Here is a 26,384-nt window from a genome sequence, read left to right as displayed (position 1 = left end):
AACAACTGGACCCCTATTATGTTTACACTAAGGATTAATTAGTTAAAATTTTACAATTCATTTTATTTTATAATTAAAAAAATATATTTCAATATCAAAGAGATGTGGAATTCTGAAAAAAAATATATAAAATTGTCCCCACAGGCCATGTTTACATTGCAGTATATCCAGAAAATCCAAGGGTCCCAATCAACTGGCCACATGGTGACAATCCAAAACCGGGCTGTAGTAACTGAAAACTATCTGCTAAAAAAACCCTCTACAACTGCAGTCCCACTTAATTCCTGGATTCTCCTTAAATATAACCATGCAGCCCCACTTTTACAGGGGAAAACCATTAAGTATTTTTCCTTATCTGCAACACGGGCTCTGACAAAACATCAAGAAAACAAAAATCTCTGTGCATGCAATTTTTCCATTTCTATTTTTTCTTTTATTTTCTACCATATTATCTAATTCTTTTTTCTTTCTTTCTTATTTTTATCATTTTAACTTGAATGTTCATATTACTCTTTAGAAAACAAAACAAACAAATAAAACAAACAAATAAAGCAATATACTTTATATTTCACAAAGCAATATGAAGCAATAAAACATCTTATATTGTCTCCCATTCTCAAATTTGGGACTGCCTCTGTGCATGCATCTGGCAGGAAGGAGAAACTAACATGCCCTCTGTTTTTATATATGCCTGCCACTGCCGGGCATGCACTGCTTATTTAAGAGGTAGGTGAGCTACCAAATTGAGGCCAGACACTTATAATTAAATTATACAGCTGCAACTTATACAGCACTGTTGGCATGTCAATAGAGCTTCTTGCATGTCTCATATGAGAGGTTTGCCTGGCTGGGAGGAACGCGTAGAGTGCAGAGAGTCAGGATGGGTAATTACCAAGATGGATAGTGTCTGCAGAGATTACACAAATATATTTCAAAGTCACTGCCCAGTAAGAAAGAGACATTCAGGGTAGTGACAGATTACATTTTACAATATATTGCCCCAAGTCAGCCACCTCTTCCAGGGGTCAGATTGGCACTCTGGGGTACAGGGGATTCCCTTTCGGTCCCTCTGCCAGGGGGCCCACCTCCTTCTCTAGGAGCCAGATTCAAGGCTGTAAACTCAAATTATACATTGTTACTATATTAGTGGGTCAGCTACAGATGTGTCCTCATACATCTAGCCGGCAGGTTCATGCTACTCTGCTAGCATCGAGGTGCCAGCAGACTGTGCTGATTAATTTGATATGTGACACTGGTGCACCTGAGTCAGTATATGAACCACAGCGAAACTTGTAATGAAAAAAGCTGCAGCCGCTACATTGTAGAACTTTCTATACAAATTCAGAGACTCAGTCACACACAGATATAAAAGTGTTGCATGTCAAATTAATCAGCACAGTCTGCTGGTGCGTCTTAGTTGCAATGCATTTTCAGCAAAAAAGAATGCAAAAAAGACGCCCATCAACCTGGCGCGCCTAGAGGGTCTTTTTAGTGCAACTGCATGAAAGATGTCTAAGGACACATCTGTATCTAGTGGAGAAGACCCACAGAAGAACATGGGTGCTTGATTTGATTCAATAGAAACTGCACCAAGATTCGAACTCCTGCCAATCAAAGTAGGTGATCATGATACAAGCCTGCTTTCTCCTCAGTTTGGCTGTGGGCCTTAACATAAAGAACACAGTTCCTGCCAGTGTTTAGAATGGCATTGCAGCTCTGCATTCCTTCATTAACCTAGAATTAGGTCATTTTAGTGATAAGAGCTTAGATAGTTGAATTTGTTTTTACAATGACATGTATTTAACCTTTGTTAGATATAATGCAGATCTCATTGAGTTTTAAACACTGTCCAGTTGGTACTGGGGTTCCTTAATACATGTTCAGTGCATTAATGTATATGTAGACAGGGTCACCATCATGTGCTAAATACATTTGCTACTGTACACCAGAGGTTCCCAAACTCCGCCATTACAGCCAACATTTTAAGGATAGCCATGTGGTGACTTAAATAGTACTTCAGCCAATTTGATTTAAGCATTGGACTCAAGCATGGATATCTTTAAAACCTGGACTGTAATGGTGGCATCTGAAGACCTATTTGCTACATTATACCTGCATTCCAAGGACTATGGTGTATTCACTACAAAACATTGCTGTTATCAATTTGGTAAATATTAATGCATGCATTATCAGTATTTACTATTTATACTTATAAAAGGGTCCATATCAGCCTCTGTGATGGCTGGCGACACCTCTGCATTTCCCCATTGGGCCCTTATTGCCCCACTCCGATGCTGTCCCTTTCCCCAATATTTTGGTGCGCTGGCCCTACTTGGAATGTTTTGTAAGAATTTTAAGCTGTAAATTCTGATTGCTTCACATAACGTGATGGAATAACGAGTCCCTGTCACTCAGGTCTTGAGACATGTTAAGTAAAATGCTGCCTTTCTAGATTGAAGCAAAGAGGAACTAAACTAGTATGAACATTGGTTTAGGATCAGATGTAAAGTAATAGAAGGGAAGGGTGGAACTATAGTAATAGCAGGGGGCCTCTTTTCAGAGAAAAAATACTTTTAAGTACACACTTAGTATTGTTTCATAACATAACATACTGGTAGACATTTTGGGGGCACCCAGGTTGGCACTGCGGGGAGCAGAGCTGGATGGATGTGGGCGGGTCTGGATTGTGAAGATTTAATATGCAATGCCACAATTACTAGCATTGTGAAGTAGTGGGCAGAGCCACAATGACGTGATTCAGCTCAAATTGCATTATCAGCTGCCTGTGCTGCCCAATTCACTGGGGAAGTGGGCAGCCCAGGCTGGGTGGACCCAGCCTCCGAGAAACTTGTTCACCTTTCTTGGCGGCCGAGCATAGGCAAGCATGTTTATACAGGAAGTTATATGACTGGGAAAATAATGAGGAAAAAATAACTGTGCAGTTGTTAATTATGTGACAGATTTCTACTAATGCAATCAGCAATTTCCCCATTTGACGCATTGTAGTAGGTAGTAGATGTTCTCAATACAAATTTGCTATGGGAATCAGACCTTTTAAGTTATGCCCCTATAGTAGACAGCAATAGAAAACATAATCTTGTAAACAATTGAAAAAAAAAAAAAATATATATATATATATATAATATATATATATATTTTTTTTCAAAATACTTATCTATGTTCTCCCGCCACTGCATGCTGCTGCTGATGGGAAGCGTCTCCCCTCTGTTCCCTGGTGGCAACAGAAGGGAGACGCTTCCCATCAGTAGTAACATGCATCGGCAGGGAGAACACACAAGTCGGAGGGACACAGAGGAGGGAGCCAGAATGACACAGTGGAGGGAGCCAAAGGATGAGACCTGAAGTAGAATCCGGAGGAACCTGGAGGATGGAGCCGATGGAGGGACCTGGAGGAGGGAGTTGAAAGCAGGTAAGTATGTCCCTTTCCTACTCAAGCTGCCTGTAGATGTGTTAATGAATACGAAAAAAAAAATTAAATTATGGAAAAGGTCCTCAAAACCGTTAGTTTGGTGTTGATGGAAATGATGCCGTACTTATTAGGTAAAATCACTGTCTGAAAACTACTAGGAGGGAAATAATAGCTAATTAAGTACATTGATCATTTTTAATATTAAACTACTTTTTCCAATTTGAAAGGTGCTATTAATGGAAATTCTCTTTAAAGAACTTGCTAAAGACTTCATGCCCATATAATGGTTTTACTGGAAATGCTGGTGACACATATAAGTGTCAGAATCTGGAACATTTTAATTTTTTACTCTGATATGGGAGGTATAGAGGGCCCGATTCAGACCCGGACACTAAGAAGCGTTAGCTCATAGCTGATGGTTCGCATTGTATGCATGCATATGGATCGCAGTGCGCATGCGCAAACCACTGTGAAAGATCGGAAATCGTTCTCTCGTCCAGCATAGACAGCCCAGCTGAGCGAGTGACAGGAGAGGCTGTTTGTGGGTGGTAACAGGGGCAGGCAACTAGAAAAGGAGGAGTGGAGGTGCGAACGCAGGCGTATCTGAGCATCTTAATTCTGTTTCATAGACGTGCATAATTAACAGGCAGCATCATAGTACACGTCACCTGGGGCTAGTTTTTACACTGAAGTACTCGCAGTGCTTGCGGTAGGATATAGTCAGTCTCAAGCGCTGTGAATGCTCCTGATGGTACCTGATGTACACTTCCTGGAGATGACATGTGCAAGTGGGCATCTTAATGACAGGCTGGTGGGCGTCTGCATACACAAAGCGATCACATGCCAAGACATAGTGGGCGTGTTTATGCCTTGCCGTGCGTTCACTTGCCTTGCCTTCACTCAGCCGAATTTGCATACTCTGAGAACGAGCGTATGCATCTAGCGAGCGGGTCTGAATTGAGCCCAGAGTCACTTCTCAATTATCTACTGTATGAACCATACTGTAAATCATAAAATACCTAGAATGCAACACACAGCATTGCCTGACAGGTCTATGTTATTAGTGCTGTCCAGGTTAAGTTGGAATGATTTACAGAAGTTGTGATTGTTCTCCTACACAAAATTGTTGAGCTTTCTTTGACAAAGTTTATAATGCCATGTTATTATTACATCAGTAATTTTTGGAAATCTTTTTCAGGCATCTTAGAAACACATAATACTGATTTCACAGTCTGAAGTAGTCACAGTCTTTATCAAAAAGGAGAATAGAAAGCGCTAACACGCAGTTCTTTATATATAGAAACAATAATTTATTAATTCCTTTCTTAATAAAAGGATTTTATTAAGAAAGGAATTAATAAATTATTGTTTTTATATATAAAGAACTGTGTGTTAGCGCTTTCTATTCTCCTTTTTGTAGTTTCTATTTATAGGGACTGAATAATTCCCTTTCTTTGAAAGCAGCTAAATATTCAGTTCTGTGGTAAGGAGTTTTAATTGGCGCCGATTTATTATACTTTTTTTCTTCGTTATTTACAGTCTTTATCAGGCTAGAGATTTTTTTTGCTGTAATTGTCCAGTTCAACCACCTCTGACATTAATGCATTGTCCTGTTAGTCCCTAATGGCTGATGTTACCATGGTAACCTTACAGAGGGGTTCAATCAATATATTCTGAAACGCATCTGTTCCGGTTCATCTCAAAGGCCATGTTGACCAGTAATATTGCAAAATAAAACACAGCAACTTTTTTCTTTGCCTATGTTTTGTTACATACTTCCAGTGTCACATATAAAAATAATAACATTGGGCCTCAATTAGGGCTTGAAGTAATTTCAGCTATTGCCATGTATCAAGGCACAGAGGCCAAATTTAAAACACAATTGCCTATTCTCCTGAAAGTTGTGGGAGGCTCCCGATTTACCCCTCCCCCTCAACGTGGCCCTGCAAATAGCGGGCTTTCCTGTAAAGGGGACGGGGCCTAATGACGGCTACAGTCTGGCCCCACACCCCGAAGCTGAGAGCAGTATCTCCTTTCTGGGCTGCTCCTGGAGAGGATTTGTAAGAGGTCGGTAAGTATGATTTAAAATGCACAGGCTCTGAATGTCTGACTGGAGCCTGTCCCTGCCAAGTGTTAGAATCTAAGTGATCACTAATGTGATCATTTCTCATCTTCTTCAGGACCCCAATGCGCTACTGCACCTGAGCAGCCTGCTTACCATGGTAAATGGTGCAGAAAGTAGCCCATAGGCTGCAAAGGCTAATACTCTTGTATAGGCTACAATGGCCTCTAGGGCCAAACTCCGAAATACTTTGCTTTGTAAATTCATCAATAAAGCAGCCGCCACAGATACCTAAGGGGGCTGCTTCTAGGGTCAGAAAGAGAACTGCAGTAGATATCTCTGATAGGATAATTAATGTTTGCTATAGCCCCTTCCCAAAAATGTTTTTCGGGTTATCCCACAAACATCAATTGATAAATATAGTGTTACATTCATGAAATGATGTTTCTATATACAGTATGATACCACACTCAGGAGAAAACACAGAGAGGGGCATGTGTACTAAGCCTTGAGAGTGATAAAGTGGAGAGTGATAAAGTACCAACCAATCAGCTCCTACTGTAACTGTCATTTTTCAAACACAGCCTGTACCATGGCAGTTAGGAACTTATTGCCTGGTAGTTTATCACTCCCCACTTTATAACTCTCCAGAGCTTAGTAAATCTCCCCCAGAGTGTTTATTTACAAGGGATCAGTATATAACAAGAAAAGGGAGGTAACAGGTAACAAGTCTCGGCATATACTTTCAATCTGAAACAAATAGTGTTATAAGCACACACACATCATACTGTAGATAAGTGCTCAACATAACAACATTTTAAAATATCAATAATTACAAGTTCAGTCTTTGTGGACCTTCAGTATTCAGTCTGAATAAACTGTAGATTGCCCCTGGCTTCTGGGAGTGGTTCTGGGGGCTCTTTGTTAAATTCAGGACATTGAGCCTCTATTGATGTTTCTAATTCTGCAGGAGAGTTCACATAGTCCTGAACTGGTGCAGGTAAACCTCATTCAGATTAACTGAGTTATGTAACACAGGAGGTGTATTTAAACGAGGCACAAGTAAGGTAATGTCCTAGGTAATGTGCTAGGGAGGTTACTGGTCATGTTAAATTTAACTGACCCACTGGACTCAATGATCTGCATGATGGGTCACAATTCTCCTCCCACCTGATTTTTGTACATCAATGGTCCAGTTTTGGAGATCACCTTGCCAGCTTGCCATTTGTCTGCTCTGAAATCACAAATAACAGCAATCTCTTGAATGGGTAACTGATAGACCTGATGGAACCATTTATTCTGTACCTCTTTCCCCACATCCTACTTCACTAAATTACACTGAGACCACAAGTTCCTTTATGGAAACATCATGATTGGTGGTTGTCCATGTTACAGTACATTAAGTGAAGAGGAAGTTGTCAATCTTGTGCTAAAGTGGCATTGGTTTTTCACTCATTGCCTTGATAGCTTCCTTAAAGTTGTGTACAAATCTCTCGGCCAGTCCATTGGTGGCTGGATGGTGAGGAGCTGAAGAAAAAGGTTTAATTTAATTTCCTTTCATGAATCTCTGGAATTCAGCAGACATAAATTGCAGACCATTGTCATTACAACTCTGGCAGCCCATTCCTGGCAAAATGACGCTTAAGAACAAATATAGTTTTCAAATATGTAGTTTATTTCATTTTAATAACCTCATGCCATTTGAAGTGAGCACCAACTGCAATAAAAACAAGTGTCCAAGAATGGTCCTTTAAAGTCAGTGTGCACCTTTTGGAACAGGAAGATTGTCCACTCCCTGGGATATGAAGGTGACTATCAATTTCGCTATCAATTCCCACACACCAAATATAGTTTCTCTCCAAAATCCCCAAGTGGCCTTCTTGCAGTTTATGCCAGATTTTTATTTGGAGTTTGTGTGGTATCACCTTAGTCTCACATATTAAGGTTCTCTGGCATATTCATAATTGAACTATCCTGCCAGAAAAGCTGTGATCAATAGGATTTCCAAAACTGGGCAGCCTGAGAGTCATCAAAAACTGTTGATAAAACTGGATAATTCCTTATTTCTCTGACAATTAGTTTATTGGAAGGCTGTCTTCTTCATACTGTGGCAAGGGAGAAGATAATAGACAATCAGCATTGCAGTGTTATTTAGTTTCCCTGAATTCAATGTCATACTGATGAATGCCCAAGAACAAAGACCATTATTTAGGCAAGCAATCATCATGGCCAGTACTGCCTTTCTAGGATTGATAATGGAGACTAGCGGTTGGTGGACAACCTATTATATTATTATTATTATTATTATTATTATTATGTAACCTATTAACAGCTTTTACAGCTGGGAAGACTGTAGCTAATGTATCGATTTAATTTCCAATTTGATTAACCTGAGTCACCTGTGATCCAATAAAGCTGGACCACCGTTATACAACACATATAAAAAAAAGTCTGTGACAGTGGTCCTTGTATTTAACATTCACTTTTGGCCTCACTCATATTTGTGTGGAGCTTAACTGATGTTTTAGTTAATGGGGTATGCAAGAACAAGCTTTCTCAGTTATAATCAGTTGTATTAATGACAGACAATGCTGAACCGATGTTGAGCTCCATTTTTATTTGTATTCCCTCCATCTTAATAGAAACGCAGACTTGGCGGTCTTTTGCTTTAATGCTATTCAGTTCCAGGAAAGACAGTTCCTTTTTAGAGTCAGTGGAGTCCGTTTAGTTGTTAACAACCTTGTGTACCCTAAGGATCTGATTCTGAGTCGGACATGAAGTGGCTGTATTAGAGGGTAGCTGAGGAAGCTAGATTTACTACCTTATGATAATGCAAGATTCAATACAGCAAAAGTGAGGATCTGTGCGTCTGCAAGCGAAAAGTTGTGCACCTACTGATTTTACGTCAGCCGCTGCAACCATTATCATTAATATCGGCACTTGCACTCACCCTATGCTAGGTGCAAGAGATCTATCTGAAACAGCCTTCCCTGCTCTGTAGGAATGACTCAGTACAGTACAGAACTCAAGATACACACTCACGACACACCCATTACACTCCCACAAGTCAGAATAATACAATCACATTGTCGGCGCGCAGTTCCCTTCCTGAAACACCCATTTCATGGAAAATCAGATGCTGCAAATATCTGTCCAACTCATAATAGAATGTCATGAACATATGCAAAAATTTGTAAACTTGCATCTGTGCAAGCGCTGTGTGATAAAACTCGCCATTCTGCATCTGTGCATGCGCTGTGTGATAAAACTCGCCATTCTGCATCTGTGCATGCGCTGTGTGATAAAACTCGCCATTCTGCATCTGTGCATGCGCTGTGTGATAAAACTTGCCATTCTGCATCTGTGCATGCACTGTGTGATAAAACTCGCCATTCTGCATCTGTGCATGCGCTGTGTGATAAAACTTGCCATTCTGCATGTGTGCATGCGCTGTGTGATAAAACTCGCCATTGTGCATCTGTTCATACGCTGTCTGATAACACTTGCCATTGTGCATCTGTGCATGCGCTGTCTTATAACACTCGCCATTCTGCATCTGTGCATGTGCTGTGTGATAAAACTCGCCATTGTACATCTGTGCATGCGCTGTGTGATAAGACTCGCCATTCTGCATCTGTGAATGCGCTGTCTGATAACACTCACCATACTGCATCTGTGCATGCGCTGTGTGATAAAACTCGCCATTCTGCATCTGTACAGAGAGATTTGACCAACTCAGATTCAACCCCTAGGTTGAATCTGAGGTCTCTTTTTCCAGTGCTTTCTCTGAATGACACACACATCCTTTTTGATCCCGCTTCTGGCATATTAAATAGACCTTGTCATGGAACCAGCATCGTAATGGCATTTGCCACAATGAAAACATGGGTGCCTCAAAATGGAAATGATTTGATATATATATCCGCATGCTCCATAGAAACAGCTAGAGGCATGGTCCTGTCTAAAGTCTGTTAGGGTTCAGACAGCAGTCTTTTCATAACACCTTTGTCAATCATGCCATTTCATGATTTTTCTCTAAGGGCATCTGTTAGTTACATTTCCAACGGAAAGTGCTTTGATAATGTCCTTAAATTGGTCACATATTTTGTTATTGATTCACCCTGGGTCTGACAGTGTCTAAGGGCCTAATTCAGAGATGCACCTAATGTCAAAGTTGGACCCATTGGAACAATATTTTGCCACTGTGCATGCATCAAAGCTATACTGCACACATGTGGCAATGGGTTAGCGACTGCGGTCATTGGTCACAGAGAGGATTTATTCACAAAGTGAGTGACAGGTAATAAGCATTTAGGTTAGGTAATGGGGGGTTTAGAAAAATGCAGGCATGTCAGAACCATTTTCTGGGCATGCGATAGTGAGCCTCTTCAAATTCATTCGCATCTGCAGGTGCCATGGCATCTTAGGTGACATGCTAAGTCTGAGATAGTATAGGCTTGCTCAGAGGTTCGATGTACGACAAATGTACGACCAATGTTTCAGATGTTTTTACTGATGTATGTTTGCGGCAGATGTGAGATGCCATCAGTGGGTGTCTCATTGCACAAGACAGTAACAGGGTCACTATTTTCGCATATCCGCTGCAGCGACAAGCAAAGCATTTGAATCAGGCCCTATGAAACCAAAATCTCTCAGCAATATCTAATGGCTTTGGAGTAACTCTGTAAAATGACCACAAAATCCTTAAAAGATATTAGCAGGTTCAACTCAGTCAATAGATTGCACAATATACTATATGTATTGGGGCCCATGATGCTCAGTAAAACTGACACTTTCCTATCTTCCTGAATATCACTGGTCTGGCGATATAATTCCGCTCTTTCTATGTATGTAGCCCAGTTCTCAATATCAATGTCAAACCTGGATATAGATCCAATAAATGTTTCATCTCCTTATTTTAATTGATTCTTTTGTAGATCAGAAACTGCAGTACTCACGCGGTCCTCAGTATACACCTTCACAGGCCTGAGAACACCTCCGTCTCCGCTCTGTCCCCCTTGGGGGCAGCCGCAGCATCGTGGGCCTGGCTTAGCACCCTCAGTGTCCCTGACGAGCCTCACCCCCGGCCGGTGCAGGCGGGCGAATACAGGGGCATATCTACACTGTAGCTGCAGGTGATACGATACCACCGGGCGGCACCCCCCCTTTGGCCGTCGCCCCTGGCGAGTGTCATCCTGGCCAATGGGTAGATACGCCCCTGCTGCTGACTGCACTATGTGACTCTCACTGACACTCAGATGCTTCTAGAAGCTTCTCTAACTGACATCCACTATTTACGTAAGCATCTCACTGTCACCTTTTATATATGCTTGATTAACTGCCACCCACAGCTCCTGGAAGCGATATAATAACAAGTCTGGAACATACTACAATCAGACAATAAAACAAATAGTGCTATAAATCTTGGTGGCATCTAGGGTGGGGGCCCCAGGGCACATATCCTGGGTGATATGTGTGTATGTGTGTGTGGGGAGGGGGTGCCAGGAGCTGATTGCGCAGGCTCAGTGTGTCTGTTGACATGGCCACACACTGTATGGAAGAAGGAGGCAGGGTAGGGAAGATGAGGGAGGCCAGGCCTAGCAGTTTCAACTTGTGTATTTTCAGATCCAAATACATAACTGCTCTTCTCTAACAATGAAGGAGAATGGACAAAAATATGTAATTTATCACAAAACTAAAACAAAGATTACCAGCTCCATTTCAGAATGCTTTGTCTTCACTGTTACACATGGATAATAGTATATATTATATGTGCATACATTTGTTTATAGTGATATACAGAAAGAATATATGATGAGATCAGTATATAGATATACATGTATGTGAATGATTGATTAATAGTGATATATAATGAGAAATAATTGCAATAGGGGGTAATGAACCTCAACAGTGTTTCTGTGAGGGGAAATCAATTCCAAGGATAGGGATGTTGGGGAAAAAACTTCAGGGCAGTTAGAAAACTAATAGGATGGGAAAGGGAGGGTAGGAAATGAGATACAAGGACGTGGTGGTGATGATTTTGTTTCTCACTTCCACCAGGCAGTTGGGACATGTGTTCCCTGCAAGGCAGAATGAAGGGTGAACTACATGCAGTAAACAATGAAGTGTGTGGCATTACAAGGGGTAATGCTGTAGACTAAAGATGGACCAGTGCTTGATCTCCAGGGGCTGGTTACACCCACTCTATAATCCTCCAGTAACAATCCTGCATTTCAGCAATAAATTGTGTGTGCTTTGACTCTGGACTTTAGTAGTAAAATACTAAAGGGAGGGGTGGAGGGCAAGATTAATCTTTTCCCCAGGTGACAAAAAGCCTGCCTTCAACTCTGCTGTAAACACCATAGTGGTCTTCTGTGCAAACCAGTTTGCCTGTTACCGCAACCTCAAGGTAAATGGGGAAGCAGTAAGAAAGAGGATAGGAGGTGATAAGGAGGAATAAACATAGAAAAATATCATATGAGTTTTCCAAACCAAATAGGTGAAGTAGAGTTAACAAACACAATAATTAGCTAATGTGCAGAACCAAGACATGGCAGAATGAAAGGCATGACTAGGCAGTGAATTTGGTATGATATAACATGTCCAGTTAGGCTAGGAAATGGGGCAAATGTTGACTGTATGTAAAACTTGTTTGAGACCTAACTAGCTGGGAAACAACGCCAGAGACAAGGTTGTGTAGCATTAGCAACAGTCTATCCAAACTGTTAAATGTTACTTGTTTAACACAGGATGAGATGCACTTAAGCCTAAGCAATATTAGAACACGTTGCCCTGATGGCATTCTCTTATTGTGCTAAGGAAGTTCAATACTTCCTAGACCACTGTTATATTTATAGACTCCATTCTAAATGGGTCAGTGCCACAAGATTGGGGAAAGCAGATGTGATGCAAGTTTTAAAACCAGAAGAAATGTGAGCGAGGTCCTGTGATTCTGTTTTCTGACATTTGTTTAATATTTTGAAGCGATTCTAAGGGGTGCTGTTATATTGTAGTAACAGTAACAGCCTGGCCTTATGAATGACCTGTCATGTCTAACAATTTGATTCCATTTCATTAGGACGTAAGCAGTATGACACCATATCTTTATATTGCAACAAATGTGATATACAGTATTTGGATTTTGCAAAAGCATTTCCTACTTTTACACTACATGAGAGTACTAGAGCAAGGTAAAACGATAGCACATTTACTGTGAACTCATTGCAGAACAGAAAACAGAGACTAGTTATAGTAAAACAGAACATACAGTCAGGTCCATAAATATTGGGACATTGACAGAATTTTCAGATTTTGGCCTCTATTCACCACCACAATGGTTTTGAAATGAAACAAACAAGATGTGCTTTAACTGCAGACTTTCAGATTTAATTTGAGGGTAATTACATCCAAATCGGGTGAACAGTGTAGGAATTACAACAGTTTCAATATGTGCCTCCCACTTTTAAGGGGCCAAAAGTAATGGGACTATCAACTCAAAAGCTATTTCATGGACAGGTATGGGCTATTCCCTCATTATTTCATTATCAGTTAAGCAGGTAAAAGGTCTGGAGTTGATTCTAGGTGTGACATTTGCATTTGGAATCAGTTGCTGTCGACTCTCAATATGAGATCCAAAGAGCTGTCACTATCAGTGAAGCAAGCCATCATTAGGCTGAAAAATGAAAACAATTGCAAAAACATTAGGTGTGGCCAAATCAACTGTTTGGAACATTCTTAAAAAGAAAGAACGCACCGGAGAGCTCAGCAACACCAAAAGACCTGGAAGACCATGGAAAACAACTGTGGTGGATGACAGAAGAATTATTTCCCTGGTGAAGAAAAACCCCTTCACAACAGTTGGCCAAATCAAGAACACTCTCCAAGAGGTAGATGTATATGTGTCAAAGTAAACAATCAAGAGAAGACTTCACAAGAGTGAATATAGAGGGTTCACCACAAGATGCAAACCATTGGTGAGCCACAAAAACAGGAAGACCAGATTAAAGTTTGCCAAACAACATCCAAAAAAAGCCATTACAGTTCTGGAACAACATCCTATTGACAGATGAGACAAAGAACAACTTGTACCAGAGTGTTGGGAAGAGACAAGAAGGAAAGGAACTGCTCATGATCCAAAACATACCACCTCATCAGTGAAGCATGGTGGTGGTTGTGTCATGGCGTGGGCATGTATGGCTGCCAATGGAACTGGTTCCCTTGCATTTATTGATGATGTGACTGCTGACAAAAGCAGCAGAATGAATTCTGAAGTGTTTCGGGCAATATTATATGCTCATATTCAGTCAAATGCTTCAGAACTCATTGGACAGTGCTTCACAGTGCAGATGGACAATGACCCGAAGCATACCACAAAAGCAACCAAAGAGTTTTTTAAGGCTTAAAAGTGGAATGTTATGCAATGGCCAAGTCAGTCCCCTGACCTGAATCCGATTGAGCATGCATTTCACTTGATGAAGACAAAACTGAAGGGAAAATGCCCCAAGAACAAGCAGGAACTGAAGACATTTGCAGTAGAGTCCTCGCAGAGCATCACCAGGGATGATACCCAGCGTCTGGTGATGTCTATGCGTTCCAGACTTCAGGCTGTAATTGCCTGCAAAGGATTTGCAACAAAGTATTAAAAAGTGAAAGTTAGATTTAGGATTGTTTAGTTTGTCCCATTACTTTTGGCCCCTTAAAAAGTGGGAGGCACATATAGAAACCATTGTAATTCCTACACCGTTCACCTGATTTGGATGTAATTACCCTCAAATTAAATCTGAAAGTTTGCAGTTAAATCACATCTTGTTTGTTTCATTTCAAAGCCATTGTGGTGGTGAATAGAGGACAAAATATGAAAATTCTGTCAATGTCCCAATATTTACGGACCTGACTGTATTTAGGGGTAAATTTACTAAAGTGAGAGTTTTTAGAAATGAGTTTTAAAAGAAATGTTGTCCATAGCAAACAATCAGATTCTATTTAACATTTAACTAGCACCTTCTAGAAGATAATCGCTAGAATCTGATTGGTTGCTATGGGCAACATCTCTTCTAAAACTCACTTCTATAAACTCTCACTTTAGTGAATTTACCCCTTAGAGTGGGCTAAGTTACAGTATGTGGTGTTCCACAGGGACCAGTAGGTGACCCTGTCCTTTTCAGTCTTTCTATTAATGTAGATGTCCTAGACCATAATGGTGTCCATGATTACCGATGACGATAAACTACTGTAGGCAGATCTGTTAACAAAGAAAAGAGGGTATTAACTTGCTACATACATGTTTAGAGATAATGGAAAATTAAGCTGTGAAATGGCAGATGAAATGTAATTAATGGGATACATTAAGAACTACAATATGTACCTAGGATGAGGTAATAACTATCCCCACACTAGATGCTGCTGGATAGGTGAACAAAATGCTGGAATGCATTAAGGGGATACATGCACATGCTGCAAACACAGTATTACCCCTAGATCACATATAAAATATGGGGTAGCATTTTGGGTACCCCACTGTAAGAAAGACATAAGAAAATTCAAGAGGATTCAGAGACAGCTAACCTCATTGATAAAGGAAATGAAATGGTTAAATTCTAAATGGAGATTAGAAAGAAATAGTTTTGTTTATTTTGTAAAACGGTGTCTAGAATAATTAACAACACAATGGCGCTGCACCTCAAAGCAGCAAAGGTTGCAACCGAGTTACCAACTCGAAACAATGTATACACAAAACAACAATCTCACTTGCACTTATGAGTTGTTACTGAAGGAACATAAGCGCAAGTGAGGTTGTTGTATTTTAAAAACAAAGTTTTGCCTAATATAGTTTGTAGCATGGACCATACAATACATAAGGAGCAATCAATAATGAAAGATAGTTATACCATGAGCATATAAAGGGGTTCTTTACTATAAGGGTGACTAAGCTTTAACTGTTGTAAGAACATCAGTGTGTACCCTCCTACCCTATTAATATCACACTTTTCAGTTGATAAAATGATTCCGTTTTTCCCCTAATATACTGCTCACTTTTATCTTATTTATGGCTTAAATAATAGAGTGAGGAAACATCTGCACTGTATGAAATACTGTACATGGGTTGGTTTTGTATGTGTGAAGCTTGATATTACATTGCTTGGAGTACAGCTAACAATACAAGTATCCTCTGCTGAATGCTTATACTTTAATGGGCTTGTCCAGTGGGGAAACAAATTTGCAGACTCCCCACCTGTATTAAAACAGCCCATGTACTAGGAACTGCTTAAACCTAAAAAATCCCACAAATGATTAGCCTCCCCTAGAGTACTGTATACTGGGCTGGATTCCATTATAACAGAAAATCACCAGCATGGCACCACCATGATATAAAGCAAACTAGCCCCTGGCTGGAACATTGCAGGCCTGGTGTATCTATAGGGATGGGAAATACAAAAAACAGCATTCCCCTCTCTATGGATGAACAGGTTTGGGATACATGTAACAGCTTTGCCATCCTACTGGTCCCTGTATAATGGATTGTGACCTGTGAGATTGCTGCCCATTATACCTAAAGAGTAGAAAAACAAATTACTTATTCTCAGAATTCAAATAAAGTTTAAACTCCTTGTCCACCACTTATTAAAAGAATAAAAATCTTACTTTTTCTCCAATAAGAGAGATCCATCTGCTACCAACTATGACCGTCCAAAGGAAATTGATTAAAGCCAGGATTACCCAAGATTTCCATTCACCAACCATCAATCACAAGCAGCTAATGTGGGACAACCGTTGCAACTATTTGCCAGTAACAGGAGACCTAGCTGATCCCAGCGATAGTCAGTTCACATCAGATCATTTTTTATGGAGATATTTTTCAATTGGACTATATTAATACTTAATGGCAAAGCTTAATAAAATGTCATGGGTAAAAACCACAGCAATTTATTTGCCTAGACCCCACATCATACTTGCCTACTGTTCTGTAACAGCTGGGGTAATTTTGGGGAGTCCTGATAGACTCCAGGTAGAGTAGGTCACCCTCTCTCGTCCTGTCTATTTCCAAGTGACATGGGTGGGACGAAGTGAATGATGACCTGATTCTCAGAGTATTATGCCAGCTTAGCACCACCCCTTCTTATTAATTCCATGATTTGTGGCATTATGCTGCTAGGGTAAGACCTCACTATGTAAATTGTCCAGCCTCACCTTCACAGTGATAACATGAAAAATGAAAATGTTGGCTATTATGCTCCACATGGGTGGTGTAACATCCAGATCTAACATTCAGCTGTGGCACGTTGCCTACTTGGAAAGAAGAATGAAGCCTTAAGAAATCAATTCACCAGTATGACGCACGATATATAGCATTAGCACACCCACTATGTCTTGGCGTGCGATGGCGGTGTGTATTTAGACACACACCAGCCTGTCTAAAGACGCCCACTTTCCTTTAGTAATACATGTCATCTCCAGGAAGTGTATACAACTATCGGTAATATCGAGTAACATCGTACCCATACGCAGCACTTGTGACTGACCTTTCCCTACCGCAAGCACTGCGAGTGCTTCAGTGTGTAATTCAGCCATGTGATGTGTATAATGACACTGTGTCTTAATTATGCATGCCTCTAAAACGGCGTTAAGATGCACAGACATGCCTGCGTTCACATCACCACACCCCCGTTTCCATCGACCACCCCTGTCACCACCCACAAATGGCTCATCCTGTCACTCATTCTAGTGAGGCATCTATGATCAAGGAGCGATCATTTCTCGATCGCATGAACTGGTTCGCGCACGTGCACTGCGTCTCACACACATGCGCAGATTGTGAACATCGGCAGTCTACATGCGAACGCAACCTAGCGAGCAGGTCTGAATCAGGCCCTAAGTTATTGTCATGGCAAAGAGGGACTTTTCAATTGATTGCAATTCATCTGATCACTCTTCATGACATTCTGGAGTATATGCAAATTCTCATCATAAAAACTGAAGCGGCAGACTTTGTGAAAACCAATACTTGTGTCATTCTCAAAACTTTTGGCCATGGCTGTAGCATAATATGGATATGGAAACAATCAGTGGTGGTGATTGTACAAAAGCATTAATATTCTATACACAATAATCTGTACATTTTACTGGAAGCATTGTTGTTCGTACTGTGCATAAGAATAAGATTTGTAGTGGGAATTGTATTGGAATCTTGTATACACACACAGAAAGTACTTTTACAGTACACATCTCTAAAATGGCAAAGAATTCGAAGAGAAGGAAATTTGATAAAGAATTGTATCATCTACGCTAAACTGTTTTATATTATGTATAAGATTGCTAGTGAAAATTATGTAATTGACAATATAGAATATCTTAATTGAATCTCTGCAATCTTTATTGGTATAAGTATTATCATTCCTGTTGTGTTTATTATAAGCATACGCTATTATCTATTCATATTTTATAAATGTGTTGCAGAATCTGTGTGAAAGTGACTGAAATGAAGTTATGTGTACCATACAGTAAATTGTATATGAATGTAAGTCCTAAGTCTAGGATATCTGCTATGATGTGACTGATTAATAAAACATATGTCTAATGTAAAGAGGTAATTCAGAGCAACAAAAATAACTGCTGTTCTGAGTAAAGCAGAAACTGCTTCAGAGGTTGGTTAATGAATGAGATTAGTTAAATGGAGTTTTGCTGTTTGCCCCTCTTTTACAATATTGTATAGAGCACAGCAATGTCACCTACAGTAGATGTCTGGGCTGTAACTAGGAGCTTGCGAGCGGTGCGGCCGCACAGAACGCAGATCTCTGTGGGCGGCAAAGGTCGTTCACCCACAGCCTCTGCATTTTGAGGATGCTCTGGGCATTGCTGTAATCACCAGAAATGTGGCCCCCATCCCCTCAGCACGATGTTAAGCGGAGGTGGCATAACCTGCACCAGGCACCAGAAATGCTGGTTATTGCGCTAGTAGGCGTTATTCATATATCCCTAAACTATTTATTGCAACCTTCAGTACAACTTTGGAAGAATGAATTGGTCACCCATTGATCCTTGCTACACATAGAACAAATGTCATATTAATAATAGGCAATTAACTACTATAATATCCAATCAGGCATGAAGAGAATAAACATATTAGGCTCAGATTATATATGTGTTGCATTTTATTTTACTTGAGTTCATAAGCTAATGTACTGTAATTGGGCATGTGTCTCATTAATATAGTAAACCTGGAAAATGTCATGTCAAGATTTTTCATATCAATGAGGTAATAAATAACAAAAAAAGCAAGTTTGTACTGAAGTTCAGAATTAGGAATACAATGACATTTGTAACATCAAGAGGGCAAGTGGGTACATACTTACCAGCATATCTCTGATTCCGCAGTTTACCTGTCATATTTTATTGAGAATTTTCTTGGCCAGCAGCATGATAAATCCATCAGCTCCATCACTTCATGTAGCAAGGGTAAAATTATTATTTTCATTGCCACTTTCAGGACCACAAAATGAATCAAGCAGTTATATATTTTAATTATTGACATAAGGTCAGAAAGTGCAGGTTCCAATACTTAATTCCTGAAATAGAACATAGAGCAGAAAGATAAAATCTAATACAGCACAAACAACTTATTGGAAATCTTCTTATATGTGATGTTCATAAGGTAAACAACAGATAAATGGATTACCTTTGTTCTCAGAATTGTGATAATGTTGTTTGTGAGCAATATTTAAAGTTAGGTGTTGACTCTGGGAGGAAGGAAGATGAGAAGCTCTGTTCTGGACATGATGAGCTTTTGGTAGCATTGGGTATCCATGTGGAGATATGAAACTGACAGATTGTCACACAACATAATAGAGAAGAGGAAAGACCATGGGAGGAGAGGTGGATTTGTGTGTCATCAGTGTAGAAATGGTACTGGAGGCCAAATTATAAATTAGTTCCTCAAATGTGTAAAGTGAGAAAAGCAGAGGTCCAAGAACAGAACCCTGGGAGTGGAGGAAATGTTAAGAAGGAGCTGTTGGATAAGTAGGAGGTGAGCTAGGAAAGCACTGTGTCATAAAGGCCAATGGAGTGAAGGTTATGTAGAAGGAGAGGTTTCTCTATTATGTTGATTGCAGAGATGTCCGGGGGTCAAAGACTGAATATTGTGCTGGGTACATACTAGAGATGTCTCAGTGTTTTCGTTTTGGTTCTACTTTAATTCATCACTGTGTTTTGGTTCTGGCAAAACCAGCCTCAAGTGTTTTGGTTTGGATTTGTTTTTGATTCGAGTTTGAATTCCTTAAAAATCAATAAAAAATCTATAAAAACAGCTAAAATCATATAATTTGGACCTGCTTACATTCAATGCAAAATCCGAGTTTGGTTTTGTAAATCCAAGTTCCAAATTGAAAGCAGACCTGAGCCGGGAGTTGGTTCGTCTCAAAACCCCAAAGCGATTCCAAACTGTGACTCGATTCAACACGGAGCCCCAAAGTTCGGGTGTGTTTGTATTTCAGGAAAACTGAACCGCCCATCTCCAGTATATACAGGACCATAGAGAGCTGACCTGGGCCCAGGGGAAGAGGGTGTGGCCTAATCATGGGAGGCATGGGGAGTGGGCGCTGTGAGCCCCTCACCCCTGTGCAAATCTGCAGGGGGTGCAATCAGTGTTATAGCTCCCCTCCACAGGCAGAGGAGACTACAGCCTAGCACACAAAGCAGTGTGTGTGGGGCTTCTGACAGGTAGCAGGGAGGGTGGGTGGTATCGGACCCGGGCCCCCACCTAGTCCCTCAAACAAGCCCGGGCCTGAGAAATTAGTACCCACTCCCTCCCTCTCAGCACCCCTAAGTACATACTGTACGATATATTGTTCGTACAGTCAACAAATGATATATCATTCAGTGTATTTGCAGTTATGTACACACAATATATCTGTGAACGACATCATTCACTGGTATACCGCATTGGCTGTGCAGCATGGCAGATGTATTGTGCACATCTGTCTGTGTGTACAGACATCCAACCTAACCATATGCTTGCCACAGATACCACCGGCAATGACGTCAACACTGGTTCCTCTGGCCAATTTGTGAGTATGCACAGCCTCATACTTACCAAATCATTTGGTCAGTCGAGGGGTTGGACAATCATTCATCCAAGTGTGTACCCCACATTATGCTTTGCTGTAGGTAGATCATTGATCACATTTGTGAGGGAACTCAATGGAATGCAATGGATGCAAGAAAGATTACAGAGAACCAAAATGGGATGATCTTGGCTAGATCAGCACTGTTTTAATAAATTAATAAAAAGGGCAAATAGCTTTCTGACAAAAGTATATGGTACCCCCATTTCATTTCTAAGTAATACCAGGTCCCTGTTGTCCTAGGAAGACAGAAAGCACCTTATTTTAATAACCTCTATACTTTAAAGTAAGGACCTTAGGCCATAGCTTTGCTTCAGACAAATGGCCTGATTCGGCAGAGGACCGAGTTGCTATTGCAGCTAATACGGTAGTAGCTGTGATAGCACTAATATAGTAATGCAGCAGGAAGCATCATGTCTCCTGCATGCATTACGTATCCGAGCTGCATCCTAGGAAGCAGCATGGAATCATCTGCAATACCATCGACCAGCTGAGTGACCCATGGGGTCACGCAAGCTGGCCGCTGCAGATACACATAATAGGCTAGGAAAACTCTATCAGCTGACGGAGATCCTGGCCTCTCCACTCTGCCCCAATGACGGCGACACACCTCTGTTTTGGGAAATGACAGGTGTCGCGGCCCCCACCATGCCCGGAAATAGAAGCAGACTGTCAATCACTGACAGTCTGCTGCTGGACTGCGTGTGGGATCGCAGGCCCAAAGTACAGATGATCTTGTGTATTTTATTATTATTTTTTATTTATATGGCACCACCAAGTGTTTGTAGCACTGTACAACTAAATATTAACTTACCTGTTTTGTGTCATATCTATTTTAAAAGCTCATTTGTTTCAATGAAAATTGTTACAGATAAAGGTGGTACTTATACAGCTGCTAATAAATTCACCAATTATTTATTTTAATTTTTTTACAGAAAATATAACAGCGACCACAAAATCAGAAGACAGTCATTATGCAAGGACAGACTATGCAGGTAAATGAAATGAACATTTAACTTTCTACTTACATTCTGCAGTGTCCACTTATTAATAAGCATTTATGCTATTTGGTGTCTTGCACAGAGTGACATCAATGACTAAAGAGGAACATAATGTTCTGTACTAAGACGGGAAGTGTATATCAAAACATACGCAAGCAAAACTTGTTCAAAATGTTATTTTTACTTCTTATTTCTATTAAATAAATAGCGGAGCTGTTGGAGAAAATATTGACTAATTTCTATTTTGAAGTTATTTAGTTTTTTTACAGAACACGGTACATGCGTGCACTCATTCCAGATAATAAAATGTTTTGTGTTAGAAGGGTAGCAATCAGGAATAATGATAGTTGATTTGCTGTACAGTATTATAGTTTCAAATCACAATTGGGATTGAAGAGCATATTAAGAGTGTGTGCATTGTTTTCTTTTTAGTGACTTTTCAATGTTTGTCTGTCATAATGATAGACTCACCCCCATACAACTTCATAATAAAAACAATTTATTGAAGAGTGGAGTGAATGTACAAGAATGCACAATTTGTAATAGGTTTTTGCCATAAGTTTCCATGACAGTGGCTAAAAGTCAGTGTTTGACAGCAGGGCCGACAACAGAAATAATTGAACCCATGTTTTTGGGGCACCTTCATCCCCAGGTCCCTGGCAGGTACAGGCCAGTTGCTTGAGAGTCTGTCTTACCTATATGTGGTTTCTCTGCAATGGGGAACCTCTGAAGAAATTGTTCCTCCCTGGGCAGATATTTACTATTCACATACAGTATCACATGGTCCAGAAGATGCCTGTTTGTGTAGGAATATAATTACTGTAAGTACCTCTGCAGCTCCAGACCCACAGTGTCTCTTCAGCTCCCTTCTGTATCTACAGCCCCACAGTGTTTGCCCAGCCCCCACATTATCTCCCCAGCCCCACGGCGTCTCTCCAGCCCCCAAGGGGTCTCTCCAGCTCCATTCTATCTAGGCTTACCATACAATCATTTTAAACTGGGACACTAATGAATTACACAGGTTCTGTGGCTGGCTGACTTCAAGCTTGCATCCACCTGGTTTTAATCAGCCACAGAACCTGTGTAATTAATGAGTGTCCCGGTATAATGGGAAAGTATGGTAAGCCTACTTCTGTCTCTCCAGCCCCCTTCCTTCTCTCCAGCCTCATAGTGTCTCTCCAGCCCCACAGTATCTCTCCAGCCCTACAGTGTCTCCCCAGGCCCACAGTGTCTTTCCAGCTTTCTGCTGTCTTTCTAGCACCTAGGGTCTCTCCAGCTCAAGCCCCCAAATCCCTCTGGCTCCAGCTCACACACTTTGGACATACATTCTTCTTTCTCTTCTTGCTGCTTCTCTTTCTGTCACAGCTTCTCTGCTCTGCCTTTAAGTGGTTTGGTGCTGCATGTTGTTATGCCCACTGCACAACATTTTACATTGACATGGACATGATAGAGCTAAGTGGGAGACATCTCCCACTGTGTCACTCTTACACAGTAACAAGATGGTGCCTTGCATGTGCAAACCAGACCTCAACGGCTATCTTAGATAAGGGAATGAAGCCTCCATTAAGGACCTTTATGCCTGGAGTCTATGCAGTAGCGCACTCCATTGTCAACATTATTGACAACTGCAATTAACTGTTCCGGTTCGGTGCAGGAGATTGACACTCATTATGAGGTTAACACTCACAATGAACATGTTGACTTCACAATGCCAGTATCAGCATCCTGACACAGGTATAATGCTACTTAGAGAATTGTAACTGTGCATGTGTTATAACCATGCTGATAAACAATAGTGTCAGGATCCCGGCACCAGCATGTCAACATACTTACAGTGGACATTGGGCCTGATTCCGAGAAGGATGCAATGGCAGTTTTTATGCAGCTTGAGCAATTGTTTGCTAATGCGCATGAGTGAATGCCGCACTGCGCACTCACAGCGACTGCATTACAATCACGCACGCACAGAGAACCCACTCGCAAAGTTAGTGACAGGTAGTCAGTGTTTGGGGGTGGTAATGGGGGGGTGGATAGAAGCAAACAGGGATGTCTAACCATTGGAATGACATTTCGTGGGCTTGCATAAATTAGTCATTGCATTCTCCAGTGCAGTCCTCTCTGTGTGTCAGGAGAGCTGCAGTGTTTGTGGTTGGTCAGACATGATTTACATGCTGCGTGACTGCCCGATGTGCATCGATGGTACCGATGTTTACACTGTTGCACGTCATTGGATGGAGCAGGCAGCAGTGGGCGTCCCTATGCTCGCTGTGCTTTGGAAGTCATTAGCATATTTAGCAACTGAGATCCGTGAGAGTGTGCAGTTGCGTATGCATTACAGTCCGTCTCTGCATCAGGCCCATAGTGTCAACCTCCTGACTACATTTCAACTATTTTTATTGATACATGCAATGGTCATCGCCCAGTAGGCGTTCTATAATGTATATTATATAGCACACATCAATAGACACACCTGCATTCACCCAACCACCCCCCGTAACCATCCACAAATGGCACTTCCTGTCAATCACTCTGCCATGGGTCCAGTGTCAGACTGGGGCATGAAGGGCCCACCAGGAAATGCAGTGGTACGGGCCCAAGCTTAAGCGGTGTGAGCAGCCAACAGAGGGGGTGTGGCCAGCCAAAACAGATGGACTTGGCCAACCAGTAAAAAGGGAATGCAAAGAACAGGGCCTAAAAGAGGTGGCAGGGGTTTGTGAGCACCACCCACTTTTATTGGCAGTAGGGCTAATCTTAGTGTAGTTTCCATAGAAGCATATCGAGTACCCAAGTACATCCATCAGCCTGCTCCATCCCTAGCGGAGGTGGTGTGGCCCTCAGGCAGTGCGGCCCTCTGGGGATTTCCCCTGTACCCCTTTGGGCCAGTCCTACCCTGTATGGGTCTGTGTATCCTCTGCATTTGCAGTCCCGAGAGCAGTGGCTAGTTTGTGCACGCGCACTGCGATGCATATGCATGTGTAGTATGCAACAATCAACCGATTGCATGCATATAAGCAACTGCATTCCTTGCTGAATCAGGCTCACAGTCTGAGTGGTGTTGATTAAATGTATAACACAGTAAATTATGCTGGTGGCGGTTAGTCCACACATGGTATGGTTAACCAGTTCATATATTTTAGAGATGAGCGGGTCCGGTTCTCCAGGACTCAGCTCGGATCTCCCTGCCTGCCCTGGATCCCTAATCAAGGCAAAACCTTGCAATGCTGCTGTCAGATCTTGAGGTTTTGCCTCAAGCGCCCATTTTAGAAAGTCCCATTAAATTCAATGGGCTTAACGCTTATTGGCTGAGAGAGCCATCTGTCATGACTTTCAGCCAATCGGCGTTAAGCCCATTGAATTCAATGGGCACAGGAAGGTAGGAAGATGCCGCCCATCCCCTTTGCCTGACACTGCCACCACCCTCCAATGCCCACCCCCACTGGCGACACCCCATGCTGCTGACACTGCTCACACCCTGCATTGAGGACACCACCGGCACCCATGCACTGCCAACACCGCCAGGACCTCCACACTGAGGACACAGCTGGCACCCCCTCTCTGCCGACACCGTGGCATCTTGCAGTGAGAACACTTACAGCACCCCTGCACCATGTACTGAGGACACCGCTGGAACCCTCACTTTGCCCACACACTGCCGGCACCCTGCACTAAAGACACTACCAGCACCCCCGAACTGCCCATGTACTAAGGACACCATCAGCAACTCCACACTGCCGACACTGCCGGCACTCCCACACTGAGGACACCACCTGCACCCCCGCACTCACCTTGTACTCAGGATATCATCAGCAACCCAGTGCTGCTGACACTGTCGGCACTCCCACACTGAGGACACCATCGGTGCCGCTGCACTGCCGACACTGTTGGCACACATGCACTGAGGACACCGCTGGCACCCCCACTCTGCTAACTCCACCGGTACCCTGCACTGCGGACACTGCCAGCACCCCCGCACTGCTGCCCCATGTACTGAGGACACCGTCAGCAACCCTGCACTGCCGACACAGCCACCACTCCCACACTGAGGGTACTCCTGCACTGCCGACACTGTCAAAACCCCTGCACTGGGGACACCGCTGGCACCCCCTCTCTGCCGACACTGCTGGCATCCTGCACTGAGGACAATGCCAGCACCCCCACTCTGCAAACACCGCCACACTGCCCACACCGTCGGCACGCCCACATTGAGGACACCACTGGCATGCTCGCATTGAGGACACTGCCAGCACCCCACACTGCCGACACTGCTGTCACAGTAAGTGCACTATTGTTGTATCCGAGCCACACTGTATAACACACTGTATCTGACCCGCATTGTAACCGACTCACACTGTATCTAACCCACACTGTATCCAACACTATATCTGACTTGCACTTCATCCAATCCACTGTGTATCCCACACTGTTTCCGACCCGCACTGTATTCAACCCACACTGTAACTGACTCACACTGTACCCTGCACTGTATCTGACCTGCACTGTATTCAACACATTGTATCCGGCCTGCACTGTATCCAACCCGTACTGTATTCCGCGCTATATCAGACCCACACTGTATCCCACACTGTAGCTGACCTCTACTGTATCCAATCCACACTGTGGGCCTGATTCAGAGCCGGACACTCCCAAAACGCCCCCAAATGGCAGGCGTTCCATCAGGAATGCCTCTGTTTGGCCAGCCACCCCCCTGCCCACCTCCAAAACGGGGCTAGCTGTCGATCGCGCATGCGCAGTGGACATCGACCTGCTCGCGAGCA

General features: G+C 42.1%; 1 protein-coding gene across 1 annotated transcript in view; it reads left to right on the top strand.

The window, feature by feature from the left end:
* Positions 1–26,384, top strand: part of TMEFF2 (transmembrane protein with EGF like and two follistatin like domains 2) — a 668,344-nt gene that overhangs the window by 532,593 nt on the left and 109,367 nt on the right. Inside the window, exon 7 of the mRNA XM_088456946.1 lies at positions 21,544–21,603. Coding sequence (XP_088313072.1) covers positions 21,544–21,603 — 60 coding nt within the window. The remainder of the gene's footprint in view (positions 1–21,543; positions 21,604–26,384) is intronic.

The sequence above is a fragment of the Taudactylus pleione genome, unplaced genomic scaffold (assembly GCF_031769625.1).
Source record: "Taudactylus pleione unplaced genomic scaffold, aTauple2 ptg000728l, whole genome shotgun sequence".
Taxonomy (NCBI): Eukaryota; Metazoa; Chordata; class Amphibia; order Anura; family Myobatrachidae; genus Taudactylus; species Taudactylus pleione.
Note: the sequence above shows the minus strand (reverse complement) of the source record. Positions and strands in the feature narration are given on the sequence as shown.